Raw genomic sequence first — 22,878 nt, forward strand, 5'->3', positions numbered from 1 at the left:
TACAGCCCATTGAAGGCAACGGACATTACTAATATGGGTCCATTCATTTAAATGGGTCTGCTCTGAGTTGAACTTAGCTTTGTACAACCAACTGCCTTTTTCACCATGTTTTTGTTAGTAGAGGACATTCCTTGATAACATTCTTCTGCTTTGTCTTATTTCTGCAAGAGACATCAAACACCTTTACACCTGGCAGCAGACCTTGGAAATGTGGAAGTAATTGAAATGCTGCTAAAGGCAGGTTGTGACTTGAAAATTGTGGACAAGGTACTTTCTGTTGTTCGTGTTTCTGTGAAAATGCAATTGCTCTACACGTCCTGTTCTGTAGAACAGGCTGCTCTTTTCAAATATCACCCACTGATATATATAACTCTTGATTTAACTTCTCTCTTAAAACCTACAAGTGCATGGCAATAGTAAGCAACCTGTGAGATCAAACATACAGTACTTACTGTTCTTTCTTTTTGAAAGGCTGAGTGAGATATAAAATACTCCTTTTCAGAGAAACACTTTCACGTTCTGATTCATTGGGTTCCATTTACCAGCCATTTTGAAGCCTCTCATCCAATTGTGCCTTGATGCATCTAAACTTTTCCTTTCTATTGGGACATGCATTCCCCAAATATAAAAAAATACAAAGCTATGTAAGTCACACTGGTCCAGTTCACATGTCCTGGTAATCTATAGTTAATGGGTTTTCTCCTCAGAATTGCATGGGGAGGAAAAAAATCATGGTCCCTGGCTTTGCGTTATGTCAAGGAGACAAACAAATCATGATCAGTAAACTAAGAACAAGTCTTGTGGCTTCCTGGGAGCAAAATAATCCATGATCCCTGAATCATACATAGCACCTAAGAGATTTTTGAAATATTATAAATGCTATAAAATTAAATAACCCAGATCAATGTCTGCATGGATGAAGCCACGTAATTCATTCTATGCATAGATGACTGAGCCAATTTAAATGCTTCTATGGGGGCCAAGGCCCAGGCTATCAAAGCTGCATTAGTCAAGTTCTATTGTGGAAGTTAAGCCTATCCATTCACATTTAAGTTACTGACCTAAAAGGCAGGCCCAATAGGAGTGATTTGGTGGAGTGTCTGAGAAGAGAATGTTACTTGAATTTATTATGCAGCGCCTTAAGTAAAAAATCTGGAGTAGCCCAACCAAGACTCGGCAATAACTCTTTTGGCCCACAATTAATGCTTTCGTGCATTGTGCTTTCTGTGACATGGATCCAGCAAGATGAACATTATCTAGGTACCAAAGGAATGAGTCCCTGTCAGAGAAAAAGGTGGGATAGAAATAAATATATGATAATGATGATTTTTCAAAAATAAGAGATTGGGATGACCTAATGTAAAACAGGGACGCAGGTGGCGCTGTGGGTTAAACCACAGAGCCTAGGACTTGCCGATCAGAAGGTCGGCGGTTCGAATCCCTGCGACGGGGTGAGCTCCCATTGCTTGGTCCCTGCTCCTGCCAACCTAGCAATTCGAAAGCATGTCAAAGTGCAAGTAGATAAAGAGGTACCGCTCCGGCGGGAAGGTAAACGGCATTTCCGTGCGCTGCTCTGGTTCTCCAGAAGTGGCTCAGTCATGCTGGCCACATGACCCAGAAGCTGTACACCGGTTCCCTCGGCCAATAAAGCAAGATGAGTGCCGCAACCCCAGAGTCATCCACGACTGGACCTAATGGTCAGGGGTCCCTTTACCTTTAATGTAAAACTAGGGACCAATCCTAGATATGAAATGGTGAAATGTCTTTCAGGCACACTTTCAAAGAGTGAGTCCCACTGATCGTAATGGGATTTGCTTCCAAGCAAATATGCATACGTTTGTTCTGGTTATTAGTGTGACCCTCATTCTGTGGGGCAAAGGCTTCTGTTGCAGCATGTCTGTGAATGCCATTTGCTAGGAATTGCCAGTGGGCAAAGTGCAGCTATGCTCCCATCCAGCTTGCAGGCTTCCTAGAGGTGTTTGGCCGGGCAATGTGAGAACAGGATGCTGGAGTAGATGGAGCATTGGCCTGATCCACCAGCCTCTTCTTCATTCTTATGTTACTGCACTTGGAGCATGCTTCTGTCCCTTGGTAAGGCATACACCTGCCTTCTCTCTGCCCCCGTTTGTGCCACCGGCACCGCTGCCGTAAGTCTAGGGTAGATTACACCTAAGGCAATGGAATGAATTTCCCTCTCACACGGCTTTAGCTCTTTAGCACATGGAAACTCTGGAAGATTTATGTTGCGGACAGCTGTTTTCCGTGTAAATCCACTCACATAAAAGGATTACTGAGATAACCCGGTAAAGTCACAGAATTATGTGTGGCCTTGAACTGTCAGTAGCTGGGATGTACTTGGATTACAGAACAGCCAGTGGCTGCCTGAGGAGAGACTGATGTGCAGCACTGTGAAAGCAGCCATTGTTAGTAAAGAATTTCACTTTTTTACGAACTTGTGTTATCAGAGCTGTTAAGCAAAGTCAAGTGATTTGGGGCAGGATTCAGCTAATACAGGGATCAGCAACCTTTTTCAGCCATGGGGCGGTCCACTGTCCCTCAGACCGTGTGGTGGGCCGGACTATTATTTTGGGGGAAGAAATATTCCTATGCCCCACAAATAACCCAGATATGCATTTTAAAGCACACATTCTACTCATGTAAAAACATGCTGATTCCTGGACTGTCTGCTGGCTGGATTTAGAAGGCGATTGGGCCGGATCCGGCCTGTGGGCCTTAGGTTGCCTACCCCTGAGCTAATAAGTCCTATCAGCAGGGGCCCTGCACAAGGACTTCCACTTGTGTAACGGGGCTTCCCTATTCTCCTCACCCCTCTGCCCCCACCCCCCACAATTGACTGGGGAAGGGGAGGGGAGAACCCCTGGAACACAGAGGAAGGGGAGAGGAGGGGGAGATCATCCTGTCTGGTTAGCTGAAATGCTTGCTGTGACAGAACAATCACCTTACCATTATATTGAATCCCCATGTGTCTGTTTAACGTAATCTATTATTTTTAAAATATTACTTAAAGCTAAGCAAAGAACAAATTCAAGCTATGCAATACAGTAATTATTATATTGGTTTAGAGCCTGATATGAGACAGGAGAATATGGCCATACTCACACATTGTGCTAAACCATGGCTTGGAATAATGTTAGCAGAGAGTGCTGGTGCTCCCTGGGAAGTCAAAGGACCCCCAAAAATGTGCTTTTAAAAAGGATTGTGAGTTTGGGAGCTGTGCAGATGCACATGCCTATAGACACATGCCCCACATCCCAGGGCTCCAAACTAAGCCGGGGAGCACTTGACCCTGAATGATATTGCTTTTTGATGGAAGGGAGGAGATAGCATTTAATTAGGGTTAATTTGGTCCATCAACTTGCTTAAAAATGGCACCTGGCATCCAAATGTAAACGAATTCTGCTGCCTCCACCTTGGGAACCCTCATGCTGAGTTTGGTTTCTCAAGAGGCATCCAGATTGATGCAGGTTGGAACTGTCATGCTGGATTTGGCAAAGACCCACCAAATGCAGCAACAATATCTTCAGAGGAAACCAAACTACCATAGTTTGTACCCGTTATGCCAAAAAGTAGGTGAAACCACGCCAAAACTATATTTCAGTCTGCCATCTTGATTCAAAATGGTGCCCGGCATCCGAACATCAGTGAAGATTCCCACCACCACCACCTCTGGAACACTTAGTCCACGTTTGGCAACGGTATCATGACAGGCGGGCAAACCTAAGCTTAAAATGAGTGTGTTTGGATTATAATATAAATCTTCCAAAGGGAATTGGAGAACTTAATGGAAGATAAGCCACCATGCTCCTGAATGCCAGTTGCTGGGGATCACAAGCAGGACTGTGCTATTGTACTCATGTCCTTGCTTGTGGGTTTGCACATAGTCACTGTGTGAACAATTCCTTATTTTTATGTGTGTTTTTTCTTATTGTGATTAATTTCTATAACGGAAACTGCTGTATGAGAGCTGGACCCCACAAGGCAGCCTATAAATACTTTAAATAATTTTAATTCTTACGAATTTGAAATACCCATTATATTGTGCTCTTCCCTACGCCTGGATACTGTGTTTCATGCTCTGGGATAGTAGTCATACACATAATTATAGAACCTGCTAACAGTTTGTTCTTGTTGCTTTGATTTTCCACTATCCATATCCTGTAACATTGACAGTAAACAAGTTAATGTAATAAGCGAAACACTGCACCGTTAATGGAAAAGTGTATTATAATTTGCCTAGTATTACTACACCATTAGTTCCCAATATTGAAGAGAGATTTTTTTTTTTGATGAGCTCTTAGATCCTACTTACTTTAGTTTTTGTATGCGTTTCCCCTTTTTGTGTTTGTTAATATTTCAAAATTCAGTTTTTAAAAGATGAGGCTGCTAACCTCTTTTAGCTTGGCCTCTGTTTTCTCAAGCTTTAATTGATTCACACTGTTTGCCTTTTCAGCAAGGAAAAACTGCACTAGCTGTAGCTTCCAGGAGCAATCATGCCTTGATTGTAGATATGATTATAAAAGCAGAAAGGTATTACACCTGGAAACAGGTAAGAAAAAAACCTCTGGTTTATTTATCCTTTTGCTAACACATATTTATCCAATAAGTGAAACCATTTTTCCAAAAGATGTTAATCTAATGGCTTTGGATTCCCAAACTCTAAGGTGGGCTTCCTTGTAAAGGGGCTAGAAAATGCTAGAGAGAAAGTGGGCATTTCTTTTTCTTATTTCCATTGCATCTTTTGTTTATGTCTTCACTGTTATCCAACAGCATGTTGAGTTAGATGCTGAGGTGTCTTCCTGAAGTTTCTTGGCATCCTGATGAACTTGGTGCTTCCCATTCTTAACGGACTGTATGGGAAATGGCGGGAAAAATCAGTATGTTCGGCCTACCCAAAGATCCTTTCCATACAGCACCATCTGGTGCATATTTACTTAAAAGTTAGTACCGCCGTATTTGTTGGAGATTATTCCCTTGTAAATATGTTTAAGATTGCAGCTTTGGAGACTTCTTTATTTTCCGTCAGTCTACTTTCTGCTGTGGCTGGGTTTAAAGGGGGGGGGAGGTTTCCCCATTGGGGCAATTATTTGCAGACTCATGCACCTTTTATTGCCCAAATTGCATTATGTTACAGTCTGATTGTCTGAATGGTTCAGTAAGGTAAGTACACACTCATGTTTTGGCATTGTCACAGCACGTTTAGAATATTTGCAGTGGCATTCTTGGTAGCGACTACAGTGAACATATGGGACGCGGGTGGCGCTGTGGTCTAAACCACAGAGCCTAGGGCTTGCCGATCAGAAGGTCAGCGGTTCAAATCCCCGCGACGGGGTGAGCTCCCGTTGCTCGGTCCCAGCTCCTGCCCACCTAAGCAGTTTGAAAGCACATCAAAGTGCAAGTAGATAAATAGGTACCGCTCCGGCGGGAAGGTAAACAGTGTTTCCATGCGCTGCTCTGGTTTGCCAGAAGCAGCTAAGTCATGCTGGCCACATGACCCGGAAGCTGTACGCCGGCTCCCTTGGCCAATAAAGCTAGATGAGCACCGCAACCCCAGAGTCATCCACGACTGGACCTAATGGACAGGGGTCCCTTTACCTTTTAAAGTGAACATGGTGTGTTGGCTGGCCACACAATGAAATTGTGGGGGGTTTTTTGTGCAGGTGATTGGCTCCATTTGTTTATTTCATGTCTGAGGCTAGCCACATAATATGGATTATGTTCAACCGTCCCATTGCCCCCGTGGAACCACGTGGGCCCAATGAAAACAGTTTGGCTATAGCAAGGTCAGAGATCCCACAGGACAGATCACATGCCTCTTGGAAACTACAACTTCCATGATGCCACAGGACTTTGGAAATACTGTGCATGAATGGTCACATTCAAGTCCTCCTTGTGCAGCCTATGAAACAGAAGTAGAAGATAGTGATAAAATATGAAGTAACGCTCCAACTGGGATACAGATCCTAAAAATCAGGGTATTATTGGCGTGCTCCTTTTTAACAGAACTAATGTGCTGCAGTGGCTAAAATGTAGATGTTGGCAACTCATTCAGCCATGAAACTCATGTCCTTCAGCAAGGCACTGTCCCGTACAACGCAGGGGTTGTTGAGGATAAAATCAAGCTGCCAAGCTCTGTGGAAGGACATGAGTAAAAGAAATATGGGAAATAGGCAAACATATTGATTGAGGGAAAAGGAATGCCAGCAGAATGCACACTTTTACTTCAGAAACAGAGAGCTTTCCATTATGGAGTTGGTGTACTTGAAGCTCTTGTTTTTTGTTCCATTAAATAAAACAGAGAATGGAGGAAAGGACAGGAAAGGAACACAAAGTACAGATTCAGCTTAGATTAGTTTGGAGTTAGCTGGCTTTTATAATGTGTCGCAAGGTTAATTACATGCTTATTTAAGTGCAGGTCTTTGCAGTTCTCTTCCATATGGGGAAACAAGGTTCAGCTGGGAGGAGGAGGAGGAGGAGGAGGAGGAGGAGGAGGAGGAGGAGGAGGCGGCTGTGTTCTTTACCAGAGAGAATGGCTTTGGAGTCTGGTGATAATCAGATGGATATTTGTCTGCAGATGTTTGCAACAGAAATGGGCAAAGGAGGGCAGGAGAACATTTCACAGCAAACAGCTGCTGGTCAAGGGAAGCAGAGCAATGTCTGGGTTTCGGAGTAAATCCATAATGGCATCTGTTGTAACATCCATTCAACATAGGCAAGCTGGGAGTCTGTGTGCTCCATCTCAGCCAAATATACAGATGGGTTTGGTGAGGTCTCTTTTTTTGCCAGGATTATATGTCATGTTCAAATTCTGTCCTTTATGATGTGAAGGTGCAGTGAGATACCCTTGTGCAGAAGGGCAGGAGGGGGAAATGAACTATTACTGCTTTTGTTTTTTTTAGTATCTAAAGCTTAGTCCAGTCCTTTACAGTTTCCTAAACTGCAGCATGCTATTTCTATTTGCATCTGTATGCCCTTGAAAACTGTATGCTATTGAAAACTAGACCTGGAAATTGACTGGGGCTGCATTAGGTATACCAGCAGGTTTTTCTACTGTGGGATGAATTCTGCTTCCCCCCCCTTCACACCTCAAAGCATGGCCTCCAACGTGAACACAGATTGTGTCTTCCTCTTTGCCCCTCCTCTAATGCTTCAAGCGCTCTGCCTGCATTGGGCTGGTTAAAAACTGTATATATGGCTGATGAAATGCTTGTTCGTAGAAAAAGTGATAATTTTTTATCTTGAAGTGGCTTCAAGATTGAAACAAGGGCCAGCCATTCAGTGCTGTGCAGAGGTGGAGCAGAAATGTGTTTTGTCTTTAATCAGAACAAGGGTCTCTCACTTGCCAAGATGCAGAGATGTGTGAATGTAGAAACCTCTAAACTTTTTGTGCAGCCCTTCTGTGCAAGATAAGACAACAAACACAGAATGTTGCCTGAAAGGGAATGTGATTCTCAGGCTGAAAAGGGTTTCCCAGCCCTGATTTAAAATCGTGAATCTCTAATGGCATTAATATTCTAAAAGTGTGATACTGAAATTGTTTATTAATTTAGTATCTAATGAACAATGCAACATGGTCCAGCACCTGTGAACTCATCTAGGCTATGATCTAATCTAGGTCTGCAAGATCTGGCGCATGGAAACTTTTGGCCATGCTCATGAATGCATAAATTTAGGTGTGCTATTGGGCATGAGGCCTCACACAATCTTGAAGAGTCTACACCATATATTTTATGTGTAGTGTATGTTTGGCATTATCTTGCCTCTAGCAATGTGTTTTGATTTCTGCCCATTCCTTGAGAATATAAATAGATGAGAGGGGTTTGGATTGCCTACTTAGCTGCTATATGTGAGAGTCACTCTCTGATGTTCTTCTGTTGCTTCACCTCTGCTATCACTGTCAAAGCTGTAGCATTTATAAATGTCTCACTTGTTTGCTTCCTGGAAACAAATGCCTTAGGGGGATAGCAGTATAATGTAAGTTGGGGGCTAATCATGTCTGTCATTCTGTATAGGCAGAGCAGAGGTAGAAGTGTTTGCTATGAGAAATGCTGGAAACAGGAGCCTAGTATCCTGTTTCCCTGTATCAGCGAACCCTGGTTATTGGTTGGTTTGTTTTTACAATCTGTTGTTGCGTCCTCCTCCAATTCTTTCCCTTTGGGGGTGTAGTATGTCATGCTTCTTGATGCAATCAATATCAGGGCTAGCCTTGGAAAATCATTAAGATTCAAAGCCAGGGATATTTTTAATAATTGGGGGAGGGGAGCCCTATTATTGGAAGAACCACATGGCTTCATCTTTAACTTTCATTCCAGGAGCATCTTCAAAGTGGTGATGATCCGCAAAACGATATCCTGTCTTTTAAACAAGATCACAGTGTGCAGACCAAACAGATTCGCTCCTCCCTTTGGAATCTTGCTTACAACCAGTTAAAAATGCGTGAGTGGACAAAACTGGCACAATTTTGGAAGTTTACAGATGAACAAGTCAAAGCTATTGAAGAACAGTGGACAGGTAAATATACTACATGAAATGGCAGTGTCCTCATTCCAGACATAAGAAAGTCCACATAAGCCTCAGCCACAGGTTTTGAGTTATGGAGAAATTAGTATTTCTCTGGCTCTAAGCATTTAAAATTAAATGTAGCTGTATGGTTGTTGATTTTTAAATGCAGGATACAATCAATAGCTGCTGCCTGTCTTGCCAACTTTGGATAGTTGTTTCCAAAGCAAGCATAAAAAATGTAATCATATGGTTCTTCTGTACATAACAAAATACAGAATGTACATTTGTTGTTGTTGTGCTATATATGTTCTCCTGGCATAGACTAGGACTTAAAATGGATTCTATAAATGCTCCTCTTTCAAATTTTGTAGGTGTATTTGTTTCAAGCAAGACTCCGTCTTTAGACACAGATTTAAAAGTTGTCGTCTCAAAAGTCAACATACATATTCTCATACCTGTCAATGTTTGAAATGGGTGTGTGAGAGAGAATTTGATTTTGGCCCCACCCACTGAGCACTGTTTCATGCTCAGTCACCAGCACATCGTATAGTATGTTACTGTTTCAATATTTACATTTATAAGTAAATGGTGTGTTAAAAACAGATAAGGATCCCTTGTTGGTTCAGCCAACTGGGACCAAGTGAACTCTTGGATTACAAGCTGTGCTCTTCCACACAACCATAATGTGGAGCCCTTTGATGTTTTCTCCAGCATGCCCAAGGTCACCTTATGCAGTTTATCTACTACTTAACACCCGTCAATCTGCCAAAAGGGTAGACAATTGTGAAGCCATGTTCCTAATGCAATTACATGATGATTCTCCACTTTAACATGTAGTAGGATCTCTGTTCAATTTCCATGAGTGGGAAAAGTTATTCTTTAACTATTTCAACTTTGAGTAGGGAGCATTCTTCTTCCTAGTATGTGAACTCTGCAACCTCTGCACTCAAGCTGGGGAAATGAAAAGACAAACACACACTTAAGCTGCATTTTCCTCTCACCACTGAGTAATGTCTAAATTGTAACTAACAAGTCATTTAGCAAGTCATTTAGCACCTAGTCTAATAAAGAGATAGGGAATAAAACAACAGGTTGGTAGCTTGCCAAAATACCAAGTGGAAACGGGTAGGGCAGAAGATGCTCTTCTTTGTGGCAAGACACAGTTGTTTTCAGGTTGTGGAAGCAAGTATCCAAAAAGGTTCCGTTCTCAGAGCCAAACTGGATGTTACATGAGATTTGTGTTTGCATCTCACATGTGCTGGTCTTTTTTAAAATAAAAAAAGAGAAGAACAATAAGGTGGAGGGAATACCTAACCATTTTCATTCCATTTTGGGGATGGGGGATGGCACCCCATCACACAAGTTGAAGCTGCTGTCTCTCCCACATGGGAGAAGATACAGGATCCCCATACAGACAGTGAAGCAGTTTGGGGAGAGCAAATTTAAGTGGACAAATGGTGGACAAAAGAGTTAGGCAGCACCTTCCTTTTAGTCTCCACGGCTACTTTTCAATCTTAAAGAGTAAGGGTTTTCTGTTCTCACATCTCCCATGTAATGTCCACCTTAACTCTCAGTCCTCCCACACAGCAAATTGGTAGTTCCATATTCAGTGTGAATTTTCTGGGCTTTGGGGTATTGGTGTTGAGTTTTTATTTTTATCTGCTGGTTAGGGGGGTGGGAGTATTGCTTGCTTCATTGTTTGGCAGCATGCTATCATGGTTACAGGAGTGTATTTTCCCCTAATTTGTTGTATGGAATATCAATCCCTTTCTTCCCTATGGCATAGTACATTTATATACATCTTTTCCAGTGCTTGGAGAATCTTTGGCTGACAAGAGAATAATGATAATTCCCTCTAAGAATTGCAAGTTTGAAACAGAGACACTTTATACAACCCCTGCTCCCAACAGAGCCTCTTCTTTCCCTGTGAATGGAGGGGCTTGGAGTATCAAGCTCATTCAAGCAAGCATCCCTACACCAGTGGGAGATAACTATAGGTTTAGAAAGAAAAATGTTTTCACATGGGATGTTAACATTACATATGTTGTTGCCTAGGAAAAAAGAGCTACAAGGAACATGGACACAGAATGCTTCTTATCTGGTTGCATGGCGTCCTAATGGCTGGCCAGAATCCAGTTAAATATTTGTATGAAGATCTGGTAAAAGGAGGATTCAGAGATCTAGCTGGTGAGCAATCAAATTAAGATATTCTATCTGGTCTTTGAAGAGCAGAGACATTGGGTGGGATTTACCGAACAAGTCCTGTTAGCACAAACCTTGTGCAAGGTCTTCTGCATGCACCATGGAGATTTCCCCATCTCCTCCTCCACATACACCCCAAAATTGGCTAAGGGTGTGTCACAAGAACCCCTAAAACTGTGTGTAGGGGGAGGAGAGGGGCATTCATTCCATCTGGCAAAGTGAAATGCTTGAGCTGACAACATAAATGCCTCTCTGATTCTGTATTAATCTCTAAAGAGAAGAAAGTTTTCTTCCCCAACACACTGCTGGTTTGCGCAAGGTACCTCCAATTGGTGTGGGAGTAAGATATACCACAAAGGCACCTTTGCTTCCTTCTGTGCAGACACTCCTTCCAACTTGCTAGCTATGGCAGTGCACAAGAGGAAAAACAGGTACATTGCAAGGGATTGATTTTGCTGGGAGCTTGGAAAGTGACTTCAGTTGGCTTGGTTGATCTGGCCCACCCCTGCTATACCAACACATATTGATTTATTTAGTCATAATTAAGGAGTCATCAGCTGTGCCAGTTAAAAAAATGTCTGCTGTGTCATAATTTAGAATACAAGTACAGTCACAGCGGCTTTCTTCCCACTACAACCTCATGCTTGCTGGTCCTGCTTGTGGAGATCATACCATATTGATGTGGTTGTCTTCTAATAACAGGGAGCATTCCATGGTACCACTTTCACACGCATCGCAAATGCAAACACTTCCAATACATGCAACTCCCTCCCTCCGCCCAACAGCATCTTTCTCAAACACCTCCCCCCATTCTTGAGCATCTCCACCCCAGATGAAGGAAATGCCTGCCATTTGCAATCAATCCTCAAGCCATTAAAACACACAAAAAATACATTATGGTTGCTAACACAGTAGCAATTCCTTGATGTGGTTAAACAAGTGAGGCACCAGACTTCAGATGAGGCAAAGGGCCTTTCCAGCTGATGAAAAGCCCAAATTTTACTTTGAGCAAGTTCACCTTATCCCTAAGGGTGCCATGCCATGTCCTCCTCATGGATAATGAGCTGCTTGCTGGAGGAAGACAGGAACAAGCTGTACTCAATTTGTTACTTGGGGAGAAAACAAAACAAAAATATTGGCTCATCCAGACTTCTGCTTGTCCCACTGCTTTCCCCCAGGAAAACCCATTATTAACTGCTGAATCAGAGCAAACATCAATCGGGTTTTTCATGGACTGACATTTGCTCCGATTGAGCACTATTAAGAGTGGCCTTTCCTGGGGAAAGCAGAGGGGCAAACAGAAAACCACTTGGACCCTTGCTTTCTGGGCAGAAGACAAGCAGCAGTGTGGATGAGCCCTGAATGCTTCAGTGGTGGAGGGAAAGAGCTTTTAGTTGTGAGCAAAAAAAATTAAGAACGAAATGATGGGATATACTGGAGCCTGGGCTGCGAAAAAAAGATGAAAATTTCCCATGCAGCACCAATTTCTTAAAAAGGCAAATACCCATGGTGTGGCTATAGCTACATCATCAGTACATATAAGTAAAGGAAACAAGATGGCAGGAAGCCAGTATACAAATAATACTGAAAGCATTTTAAATAAAAGAAAGCAAGCCAAACAACTTTGTTTTGGGGGTGCCTGTTTCTATTTCAGAAGTTCTTTAATTGCCTCTGGTTTCACTTTAACAGCAGATGGTTGGGTGGCTACTGAATATTGTGCATTGTGCAGAAACGAACATGAATCGTTCACATCTGACATATTATAGGCATGCCATGTTTTCTGAAGTCTCACAAGTATTTCCTCTTACAGAGAAGATCAGAGCAGAAAATAATGCTGGCACAGAATCCAAGAAATGTGCAATTTCATGAACTTATCCACCAAAGAGCTGGAAACGACATACATTCTGGAATTTACAGGTGCCATTTTTATTTTTCAATAGAAGATGCTTCTTCAAAAGCAGCCACTTTGTTCCCCAAACTTCTATTTCAGTGCACTGAAACATAATTGTACGACAGAAGGTTTTTGGTTTTTTGGCAAGAGAATGCCATGTATTTTTCTTACGGCAAACAACTCTATAGTGGACATGTGATTTAAAACTTTGCGTTAGATACTTAACAGAATCTTGAAGCTTAATGCAATGAATTTTATCAAAACTTCATAATCTGAAGGTTCTAACATGAGGTTACCATACAGTACACAACTGATGTTCCTTAAGTATAAAGTGTTTTTCAGCATAATTTTTTCCTCCTAAAGTTTAAAGTTTCCTCCCTCTTATTTTTGCAAGTAGACACCTGGAAACCAAATTTTTTCCCCCAGAATGGTGTGATGGTACAAAATTATACAAATTGTGTATTAGGGCCAAAAGAGCTGTACATAACCAAGCTTTTGCAACCATCCATATCTCAATGCAACCTCCTGTGGTTTTTCAAAATGGTGCTCCTTGAAGTGGCAGTCAGCATTGGGAAGGGAAATTGGCAGGACCTCTGCATGAAGTGCCTTAGATGTCCACAAAAGCCTCTTTGGATTCTGGGCCAAGAATATCCCAGCCTGACCAGAGATCACCTGGAGGAGAGCAATTTCTTGTCCTCCTAGAAGTCAGGCATTTAGTGTCGCCAGTCCAATTTGTGAAATACTCTCAGCCACTAATTTTCAGGTGTTTCTTGAAAATGTTTTTATGGCAACAGGCCTATTTAGCTGTCCAACCATTTTTCTTTCAAGATGAGACCATCATTTTATTAATATTTTGTATTGCTTTCAAGGTATTTTCTATTTTATTGTACCTGTAAAAATTTCTGAATACCATATAGCTATTTTATATGCAAGGGGGGTGTCTAAATAAATAACGATGTTCAAACTAGGTTACAGTCACAAGGGTGGCATAAATTATTATTACTATTATTAAATCTAGTTCCCATCTGCCATGGCCAAGAGTCAGGACTGATGGAAGCTGGTGTTGAACAACTGGAGTTGTTCCATTTTGTGTCTTTATCATAAAAGTGTGAAACCGAGTACACATACAGGGAAGAATGCATTGCCAGAGTGGTGCATGCTCTAGTTATCTCCCGCTTGGACTACTGCAATGCCCTAGACTATGTGGGTCTACCTTTGAAGGTGACTCGGAAACTGCAACTAATCCAGAATGTGGCAGCTAGACTGGTGACTGGGAGTGGCCGCCGGAACCATATAACACTGGTCCTGAGAGATCTTCACTGGCTCCCAGTACGTTTCCAAGCACAATTCACAGTGTTGGTGCTGACCTTTAAAGCCCTACACGGCCTCGGCCCAGTGAAACTGATAAAACTCAAATTCATCATGAAAGAGTGCATTATGAGACCTTTAAAAGTGGCACTGCAGATGCCACTTTTTACAATTGGGGGGGAACCAAAACGTTGCTATCATGAAAACAAAGGACTGGGACGTTACTTCTCTATAAAAGCATTCATTTTCACTCAAATTATGTATATAAATGTACTACTACTCATGGCAAAGAAACCTATTTCATATTGTATTTTGCCCTGTTTTCTCATTTGGTGTCAGCAAAAATTATGAACATCCCCACCACCCTGAATTTCAAGTCTGATTGGTACATCAACAGTTTAGGGCTTCAGAATAATAAAAGATATATGTAAGGCACTATTGATGTTTAAGTAGTAGAAATACTCGTGCTTCTTAAAATATACAGAGTTCAGTTTATCCTTTTTATTAAAAACATTAAATAATCATTAATAAGATAGTTAAGAAAATAAGAATTTCAAGTAGACCTTATTTGCAGTTACAAAGAACTACATTGCACTAACTCAGGCGCTTTATATTTAAGCCTCAAAACATTTTTACATATTTATTATTATTATTAGTGAAAGGAAAAACATGATGCATCCTTGGGGTATAAACATCAGGGAGCATTTTAAACTGTAACCTAGAATATTTGCCTCCATGTGTTCAAGGTAAAATACAAGCATTTTAACCTGTAAACCTAGTCAACCACCTTTATTGACTGGACGTTGCTGTGGGTCTGGGAGTGAGATTTCGCACTGTGTCCTGAAGGCCTCGCGCTGATAGCGTTAGAAAATTGGTGCAAAGTTCGAGGATATTTAGCAGCAGTAGCTTGAGGTATGGTTTGCTGAAACATACAAGAAAGAAGCAGTTATTTTTCCTGTCCCATCTCATGATCTCAAACAAGTCCACAACATTGGCAAGGTAAACCAGATGCTCAAAGAGACTTCTAAAAAATACTTCCATTAAAAAAAAAAATGTTTCCAGTAGATCAAATAAAAAGTGAAGCAACTGCTCAACTAGTAACTTTTCTATTTGTTCTCTGTAAACTGGAAAGTCAAATGTCCTACCTAGCAACTTAAAAGCTTTAAGAATGAAGAAGAGCCCTGCTGGGTCAGACTGCAGAAGCCTATTTAGTCCCGTATTTCATTCTCAGTGGCCAACCAGATGCCTGAGGGAAACTCCTATGCAGGGCATGAACTCAGCAGCATTTTTCTCACTCCACAACAACTGGCATTTAGAAGTATACTGCCTCTGATCCTGGACCATGCCTATTATTATTACTGATGTAAGTCACTTTGGGAGAATGTGGATTCTCTAAGGCCTCATATACCTAACATCACTGCTCTCTGCAGAAACGGTCACTGTGGCGGCGTCAACCTTTTACACATTAGATGGATGGCTACTCCATGGTGTTTTCAGTGCCTCCTGAAGATCTTCCTCTTTCCATATGCTTTTAAAGTGGATTATTTTTATCCCAGTCTGCATCTGTATTGGAGCTATTTTTAACTATTTTAACATATGGAATTGTTTTCGATTGTTTCAAAAATGGAGCTGTTTTAATTGCTTTTATACCCTTTCTTGTTTTATGGCTGTAGCTGTTTTCATAATTGTATATTCCATAATGTGGGACATTATGAGAAAAGGTAAGAAATCTAATAAATGGGCAAATTAATAATAACACTACCCGGAGAGCACATAGTCAAGGAGAAATTCAAACCAGGAATTTTCTGATTTGCAGCTGCGCAGATTATGCATCACACCTGTTCACAAACTCCCCATCAAAAAGCACTGTAAACTTTTGAACTCTCACATTTCAAGTCAAACATCCCTCATGTATTCTGCAGTAGGTAAGCTAGGTTCCCTCACATATTCTTTCTTTGTATTCAAGATTTACAGTCTCTTCAGTGAAAAAGTTGCAAAAAAAGTAATGATTCCAGCAGAAATGGGAGTTATGTTCCTCTCCTGCTGTCTTCTCAGACAAGCAGCCTGACTGACAGATTGTCATTAGGGAAAGTAGCACAACAGTACAGTCAAGCCTGTTCTTATAGCCTTGGGTCCTGGCCTATATGTGTCCACTTAAACGCAAAAACATACATAGTGATTGACAAGAAACACTGCTTTCAAAAAGCTTTAGATGACCTTTGTTACAAGCTGTAGTTTAAGGAAACTGGCAGGAGAAAAAAACATGAGTCCAAGTGGCATCTGGACCTTTCGACGTACCAAAAGGTAAGGAGTAGGGTGAAAAGGACAGAGAACAAACATGAAGCTCCAAAAGGAATTAAGAATCACCTTTGAAAACTTCAGAGTTTATACCAAGTCTCTTATCAGTTACGGCAAAAAAGGCATTCGGTATCTCAGAACCAACAAACTTTGTCAAGGTTTCCTTACAGTTTCAAGGCCTTACATTTAATATCTTTCTCATTTGGACTTCTTCCTCCATATTTTCCCAATTCTCTGCTTGTTCTGCTGAAAAGCATAACCCAACGGCCTGGTTTATGCATACTGCTAAACTATGGTCCAATGGTATATGCACAAGCTTCAGGCTTATGGGCTTCCTTGTGCCCTCCCCTCCCAAACATCTCCTAGTGGCTATACCAGAACAGGGGAGTGGTGGTGGGGCACACAAGCCTAAGAACTTTGCATGTAACAATAGAGCCATAGTTTAGTCCTACTCAAAAAAGGCCCCTGTAGAGTGATAAGCTTGCAGGATGCAACAGAAACTGACTCAGTCTTTAGTTCAGCAGCAAATGAGATGAAAAACCTCTTTCTGGGCTCTAACAGCTTCAGCTGCAGAGTGGGCTCATGTAACTGCTCATTCTCCTATAAAACAAGAATTCCCTGGGCATAGAAAACAAGATATAAAGAGAATGGTCCTAGCCTTCTTGACATACTAGTATTATAAGTCTAGTTTTGTGGAGCATTCCAACATGCAAGCCCCCACCTGCAGTTTGGAAGAGGCTTCCCACCTTCTTGCTGCTTGTGGAAATAAGACTTAAGATGTTCACCAGAACCATTCTGGATCACCTCTTGATCATGCAAGAACATGACTGACTGATTGCTGTCCATGGTGAAGGATTAAGTATAGTAAAAACACAGCTGGTGTAATGGGAGTATGTATGAGTTCAACAAGATTTCAGGACAGGTATGGAGAGACTGTAGTGTCCCAAGACAATTGCTCATAATACTGCTGGTGTACTAATCAGACCAGACACCAAACAAACATATGGTCACCTCTAGCAGTTAACAATCAGATTCTAGTCCTGCCTCTAGCTTTTAGTAGAGACAGGAAACAGCTACTTTGAATTACCACAAATATAAGAGGAATAGTTCTCCAAACAAGCATATGGTGTGTGGGGGGGGGGGGCAGGGAAGGCACTAGATGCAAAGTATAGCTTAGATTGAAATGGGTGGATCATGCCACTCTCTCTTGACAGAAGGGTTAGAAGTAAATTATACCGAGATCAGAAATGCCATTACTGAAGAGCAATGGAAAAACAATTGTTCATTGTCAGCATGCCAAGCCCTTACCAGTTTTTTTTTTTATCCCCACCTTTACTTTTAATATACAGAATCATACTTCCGAGTACCTGGGGTATTCCCCGAATTATGTAACAACCACTATTATTTGAAAGTGGCCCCTTTTGCTTCCAAATCAAGATAACTCAGGTGTCTACAAACAGAGGGATATTATTGCTTCCCATATAAAACTTAAAATAATCTATGCTTGTGTACTGGATCACTCTAGCTACGTTTTGTACTTGATCTTTCAAACCGACACAGGAAATACAAACTTAAATCACAGAAGAAAAAAAGGTAAAAGGCACACATTACTTAAACTTTACATACTTTAGTGACTGGATGATGTTTTTCCACAACAACAGAATTCATGGGAGGAGAAACGCCCAACACGTCTAGGTTACTACAAATCCGATTCTTTAGTGCAAAATCAGGCCGGCCGAAGATTCTAGCAGTGATTGTCCTTCCAGCCTTCTGTTGTGCTGAAGTTACAACTCGACCCGAGGACTATGACAGACAACACACAAATCCTAATTACACAGGGAGTAGTACATAGTGTTTTTTGCAGTCAGATACCATTTACCAGCTATGTGCATCAAAAAACACTATTACCCTGCAGCTTGGTCCCCAGAATATCTGCTCTCATCTAGGAAGCATGATGCCATGGTGTGGCAAAGCCAACCAGAGTTGATGACTTCAATGTTTCACTGTCAGTTTACATGAGTCTGGAGCCAAATTTATTTCAAAGGCAGCCGTGCTGCCTCAACAGGGCACATACTGTTTTGCTGTGTGGCAGACACTACACAGGACTAAAAAGAGGGCTGGGCAGATTGCCCTAGCGATAGGGCACACCTCTCTTGCCCGCCACTGGGTATTTTCATATTCCTGAATTTCATCCCCCAATTCCACTGAACTCAATGGAACTTACTTCCAAGTAGGCATATCTAGAGCTAATAAATGCTACTACTAATAATAATTCATTTCATTTCTATACCGCTTTGTATTTTTAAGAAAAAAATCTCAAAGCAGTTAACAACCTACTTTAAAACAATCCAGAATAAAATATTACTTAAGAAAGTCAAAAATAAAGCATACAAATATAAAGCATACATTCAAAGTGTACATTGTATTGTTAATAATATGGTTTGTTTACCAGTTTCGGAATGGACACAACGCCTGACCCTGTAGCAGCACCAGAGGCCAATACCATAGCAGCCGAGTCTAACCTGGTTTGGGAGGTGACTGCATGGCCGTGGTGAGAAGAAAACTGCAAAGCAATGAGAGAAAGTTGCAAACGTCCAATTAAAAGTTCTGTATCTCCAATTTCCCAGCCCAAATTATCTCCATAATGTATTAATCTGTTTTGTAGGAGACTAGCCCTATATCACCAGCATAACCTTAACATAACCCATCCTAACTGATTTTTTTCCTGATCTTTTCCCAATCTTGTCCACCAAATTTTAAACACATCTAGAATTACTGAAACTAGGAGTTTGCTCCTGCGCAAAGTTATAGATTGCATTTCTTCACTTACCAGATCCTCTACAGGAGCAGAGCCTGGAGCCGCAGTTAGAGGACGAGGAGTGGAAGGAGGAGGTGGTGGTGGTGGTGGTGGTGGCGGCGGCAAGGAGGAGGATGAGGGTAAATGCCGATCAAAGTGAGATGTAGGAAGCTTTGCTGTAGGACCACCAGAACTACCAGTGCCAGCACCAGGTTCTGTTCTATCTGATAGCTCAACCACTATAAACAAATTGCATGCAAACATTCAGAACTGAATTGCATAGAAAGAGTTAAATCACAAATTGTGATTTATTTTTGCATTTTGTACTGAATTCAACAGAAGCCATATAGCTGTATGAAGATTTCAAAAACTAAATACACTGCTTAATATGTGCTATTCAATTTAGAGACACAGCAAAAAGAGATCAGTGTATTTACTCCAGTTTAGCACCTGTTGTCAACAAAACTGTGTGATGAAGGATCTTCTAAGATAGAGGCTGGTCATTTGTTATCTATATAAATTTGGCAATTTACCGAGCAACTTCAATACATTAAAAAACCCAGATCCTTTCCCCGTGATAGTTGAATGAATGAAATCTTTATTGCTAAAAGCTGTAAGCCGTCACAGTTGGTAAATGCTTTTCTAAGTGGTCCCCATGATAGTTGCAAACCAGCTGAACAAAGGGGAAAGTACAGAAGTAAGCAAAGGGAAAGAAAATGTTCAAGCCTTCCTTGGTACCATCCCCATCAGGTTGGCAAAAATCACAGGGCAGTGCCTTTTCAATTGCGGCACCCCGATTATAGAACTCCCTCACCAACCAAGCTGTAACTTTTTTTGGCATATCAAACTAACATTTTAATTTTCCCTACCTTTCCCTTCTGCTACCAAGTATATTGTTTGCTCATTCCTGTTTGTAGCACTGCTTTTATATTGTGAAGTACATTTTGTATTTCTTTAATACAGTAGTTAATTGTTTTCAAGGACTGTAAAACTGCCTTCCGAACAGATTTGGCCAAAAGGTGGAATATTTATTTTTAGATAAATATGTAGTTGAAATAAAAATTAAAAAAATTGTCCAGTAGCACCTTATAAACCAACTAAGTTTGCTCTGGTATAAGCTTTCGTGTGCATGGTTAGTTGGTCTATAAGGTGCTACTGGACAATTTTTTTATTTCGACTGCATCAGACCAACACGGCTACCTACCTGAATCGAGATAAAAATGTAGTTATACATAGTTAGGTTTAGTTTCAGGGGTGTGTGAAGAATTAAGAGCAAGGGCTCTGTGGCACAATGGGTTTGGGTGTCTGGTTAATCAGAAGGCTGGTGGTTCGAGCCCACCCAGGGACAACAGTGGGTTGGACTAGATAGGGTCCCTTCAAACTCTATAGTTCTATGATGATCTCACATGGTTGATGCTTCAAAAATGAGGAAGGTTTTGTGATGAGGGTTTCAACGAAGAGAGAGGCAGTGGTATGCAAGAATTATTGAGAGAATTCCCAACGAAAGGGGCAAGCAAGGAACCTTTTGCCTGTTAAGCTAGGTTTCTTTTCTTTTACCTGTGATCTCTAAGTGGTGCATGGGCACTAGAAGGGAGGGACAGAAACTATTCTTTAAATTTAAGGAAGTAAAAGAGTTTTGCTCAGTGACACACACATTAATGCAAGAGCCGTCATACCTATTGGAAATATACTTTACAGACTAACTTATTCCAGAACCCAGCAGGATCAAAAGGCCATCAGTTGTTCCCAACTGTGCCTTTAATCACTGGAAATGGAACTAAGATATTATGGAAGATTAAATACAGTTGCTCTCGTTCAAGGACGTGCAACCAGGTATTCTTCCTGAGAAATATTTCCACAAACAGCGACACCTCATGTTATGCTGTGCCTTCTATTTAGAAGTTCAGTTCAAAACCATACTACCCAGGGAAATTAAGTTCCACCCCCATTCCTCATAATATCTGGAATATGAGAGAGCATTGTCCTCTTCAAGCTTCACCAATGAAGTGTCAAACTTGCATGCCTTCCCACAAGTAAGTTCATTTGCAAGTAGTATAAGCTGTTGGGCTTTCCTGCTTGCTGTATACGCTTGCCAATATCAACAGAGAGAAAACAGATGTGGCAAGAAACAAAGTCACTCTATGGCCAATGCTAATATATAAAGCAGTCAAGAGAGACAAAGGGACAACATAAAAATGAAACAGCCCTGGTGAGGACCTTGGAAAGTGTCCGCAGACACACGCAATGTTTCCGGTTACTCCTGCCATAAAGCTTTTTCTAGGACTAGAGTGACACCCTGTGGCAAGCTAGGTACATCAGATTTAAAAATAATTATTTCAATTATTTAGCCATTTGTACTACAGTCGTACCTCGGAAGTCGAATGGAATTTGTTCTGGAAGTCTGTTCGACTTCCGAAACATTCAGAAACCAAGGTGTGGTTTCCAATTGGTTTCCAGTTGTGCAGGCGAGCTGGAAACAATAGCGGAAGCCGCGCTGGATGCTTGGCTTCTAAAAAAAAGTTCGAAAACCAGAACACTCACTTCCGGTTTTTATCATTCGGGGAGCCGAGATATGACTGTATTCTGATGGTGGTCCTTGAGAAGAAAAGGAAAATGGCAACCTCCTTTATTTAAGGAAATCTAGCAACAAGAAGTAGCAGGAGGAGGAATGTATATCCGTCAAGTGAAGAGAGAGACATTACCCAACCCATTTGGGTCATCAGCAACTGTCTCAAATTGGACAAGAAGCTGTCAGATGACACAGGAACGGAGGAGCCTTGCCTCTTTTACATTAACATTGTAATCAGAGGAAAGGAGAAGCTGACACATTTTGAGAATCCGAGGATTAACATTAGGAACCAACTCTAGGCTCGTGATTAGTCTGTTCATAATTCTTTTGGGGACAGTGGGTGGCAAAACAGTCTTTAGACCTGGGGGCCAAATCTGGCCCTCTAAGCTTCTGCATCAGGCCCTCAGGACTCTCAGTAGCTCCTTCTCCAGGACACACTCCCCACTGGTCCTGCTGCAAGGCCTCCTTGAGAGGTTTTGGCGGGCTAGAATGTGTCTTTGAACGGTGATGATGCCTCTTGGCTGCCTTGATGTACAGTGAGAAACGTGTGGGTAGAAACCTCTGACTTTTCCATAGCTAGAATGTAGCTTAATGGAAATAAGTTAAGAGAGAGAGTTATCGATCCATCTGCTTATGCCTCTGTCTACCACTGCCATTTGACCCACCCCTCTCCAAAAGGGCTCCTGTGTGGGAACGTGGCCCTTGCTGAAAAAGAGATTTTCCATATCTGCTGCAGACCCTTCAATGCACCCAGCCACTGGTCACTCTTTCAAAGGTGTGTCTCAGGCCCTACCCCCCTCAGATCTCCATTTTCCTTGCCAATGGCAGGTGGGATAACAGAAAGGGAGGGGACTTGATTCGGTGGCTGCAGGCTTTTTGAAGGCCCTAGACATCATCATGTCCCATAACAATACTTTTTTATATCCACACTACCAGGTTAAGATGATTTAAACGTGCAAATACTGCATCTTAACATTCTTTCTTCTAAAAGCACAGCTAAGTCTTTTACAAACAGTAATTCCTTTGGAATAACCAGGGGTGGGTGAGAGGGAAGCAAGAGAGTAACTGCTTTTTTCAAATGCATTTCAAGGAGGCAAGAAGGAAGTGGTCATATAGTGGAAAGGAAAGCGGAAAACAGAAATTATGGGCTGTTAAGACAGGATCATTTTGTTAGAGAACTGATTCTTTAAGGACTAAACTGTTTACACATTTATAATCAAATATAAACATGGAGCTTCTCTGCATGGGCTTTCCCATTCCCTTCACTGCCCTCCAATAGTAAATAACTGAACT

The 22,878-nt window shown here is 41.5% G+C and overlaps 2 protein-coding genes across 10 annotated transcripts in view; one reads left to right on the forward strand and one right to left on the reverse strand.

Moving 5' to 3' along the window:
• The window catches only part of ANKDD1B (ankyrin repeat and death domain containing 1B), a 33,889-nt gene extending 18,210 nt beyond the window's left edge, over positions 1 to 15,679 (forward strand). For both annotated transcript variants that reach the window (XM_083404060.1, XM_083404061.1), the window contains exons 11-15: positions 169 to 267; positions 4,472 to 4,567; positions 8,331 to 8,529; positions 10,576 to 10,707; positions 12,533 to 15,679. In XM_083404060.1, the coding sequence (XP_083260186.1) occupies positions 169 to 267; positions 4,472 to 4,567; positions 8,331 to 8,529; positions 10,576 to 10,707; positions 12,533 to 12,591 (585 nt within the window). In that variant the 3' untranslated portion in view covers positions 12,592 to 15,679. The remainder of the gene's footprint in view (positions 1 to 168; positions 268 to 4,471; positions 4,568 to 8,330; positions 8,530 to 10,575; positions 10,708 to 12,532) is intronic.
• The window catches only part of POC5 (POC5 centriolar protein), a 34,892-nt gene continuing 18,134 nt past the window's right edge, over positions 6,121 to 22,878 (reverse strand). For 6 of the 8 annotated variants that reach the window (XM_083404012.1, XM_083404011.1, XM_083404013.1 and 3 more), the window contains 5 exons: positions 19,050 to 19,255; positions 18,669 to 18,782; positions 17,846 to 18,022; positions 14,709 to 14,843; positions 12,346 to 12,716 (listed from right to left, as the gene is read on the reverse strand). In XM_083404012.1, the coding sequence (XP_083260138.1) occupies positions 12,594 to 12,716; positions 14,709 to 14,843; positions 17,846 to 18,022; positions 18,669 to 18,782; positions 19,050 to 19,255 (755 nt within the window). In that variant the 3' untranslated portion in view covers positions 12,346 to 12,593. Of the gene's footprint in view, positions 6,151 to 12,345; positions 14,844 to 17,845; positions 18,023 to 18,668; positions 18,783 to 19,049; positions 19,256 to 22,878 lie in introns of those variants that run through there. The other 2 variants (XM_083404014.1, XM_083404018.1) reach the window with 2 other exon arrangements.

Source organism: Podarcis tiliguerta, assembly GCF_965153285.1.
Source record: "Podarcis tiliguerta genome assembly, chromosome: 11".
NCBI lineage: Eukaryota > Metazoa > Chordata > Lepidosauria > Squamata > Lacertidae > Podarcis > Podarcis tiliguerta.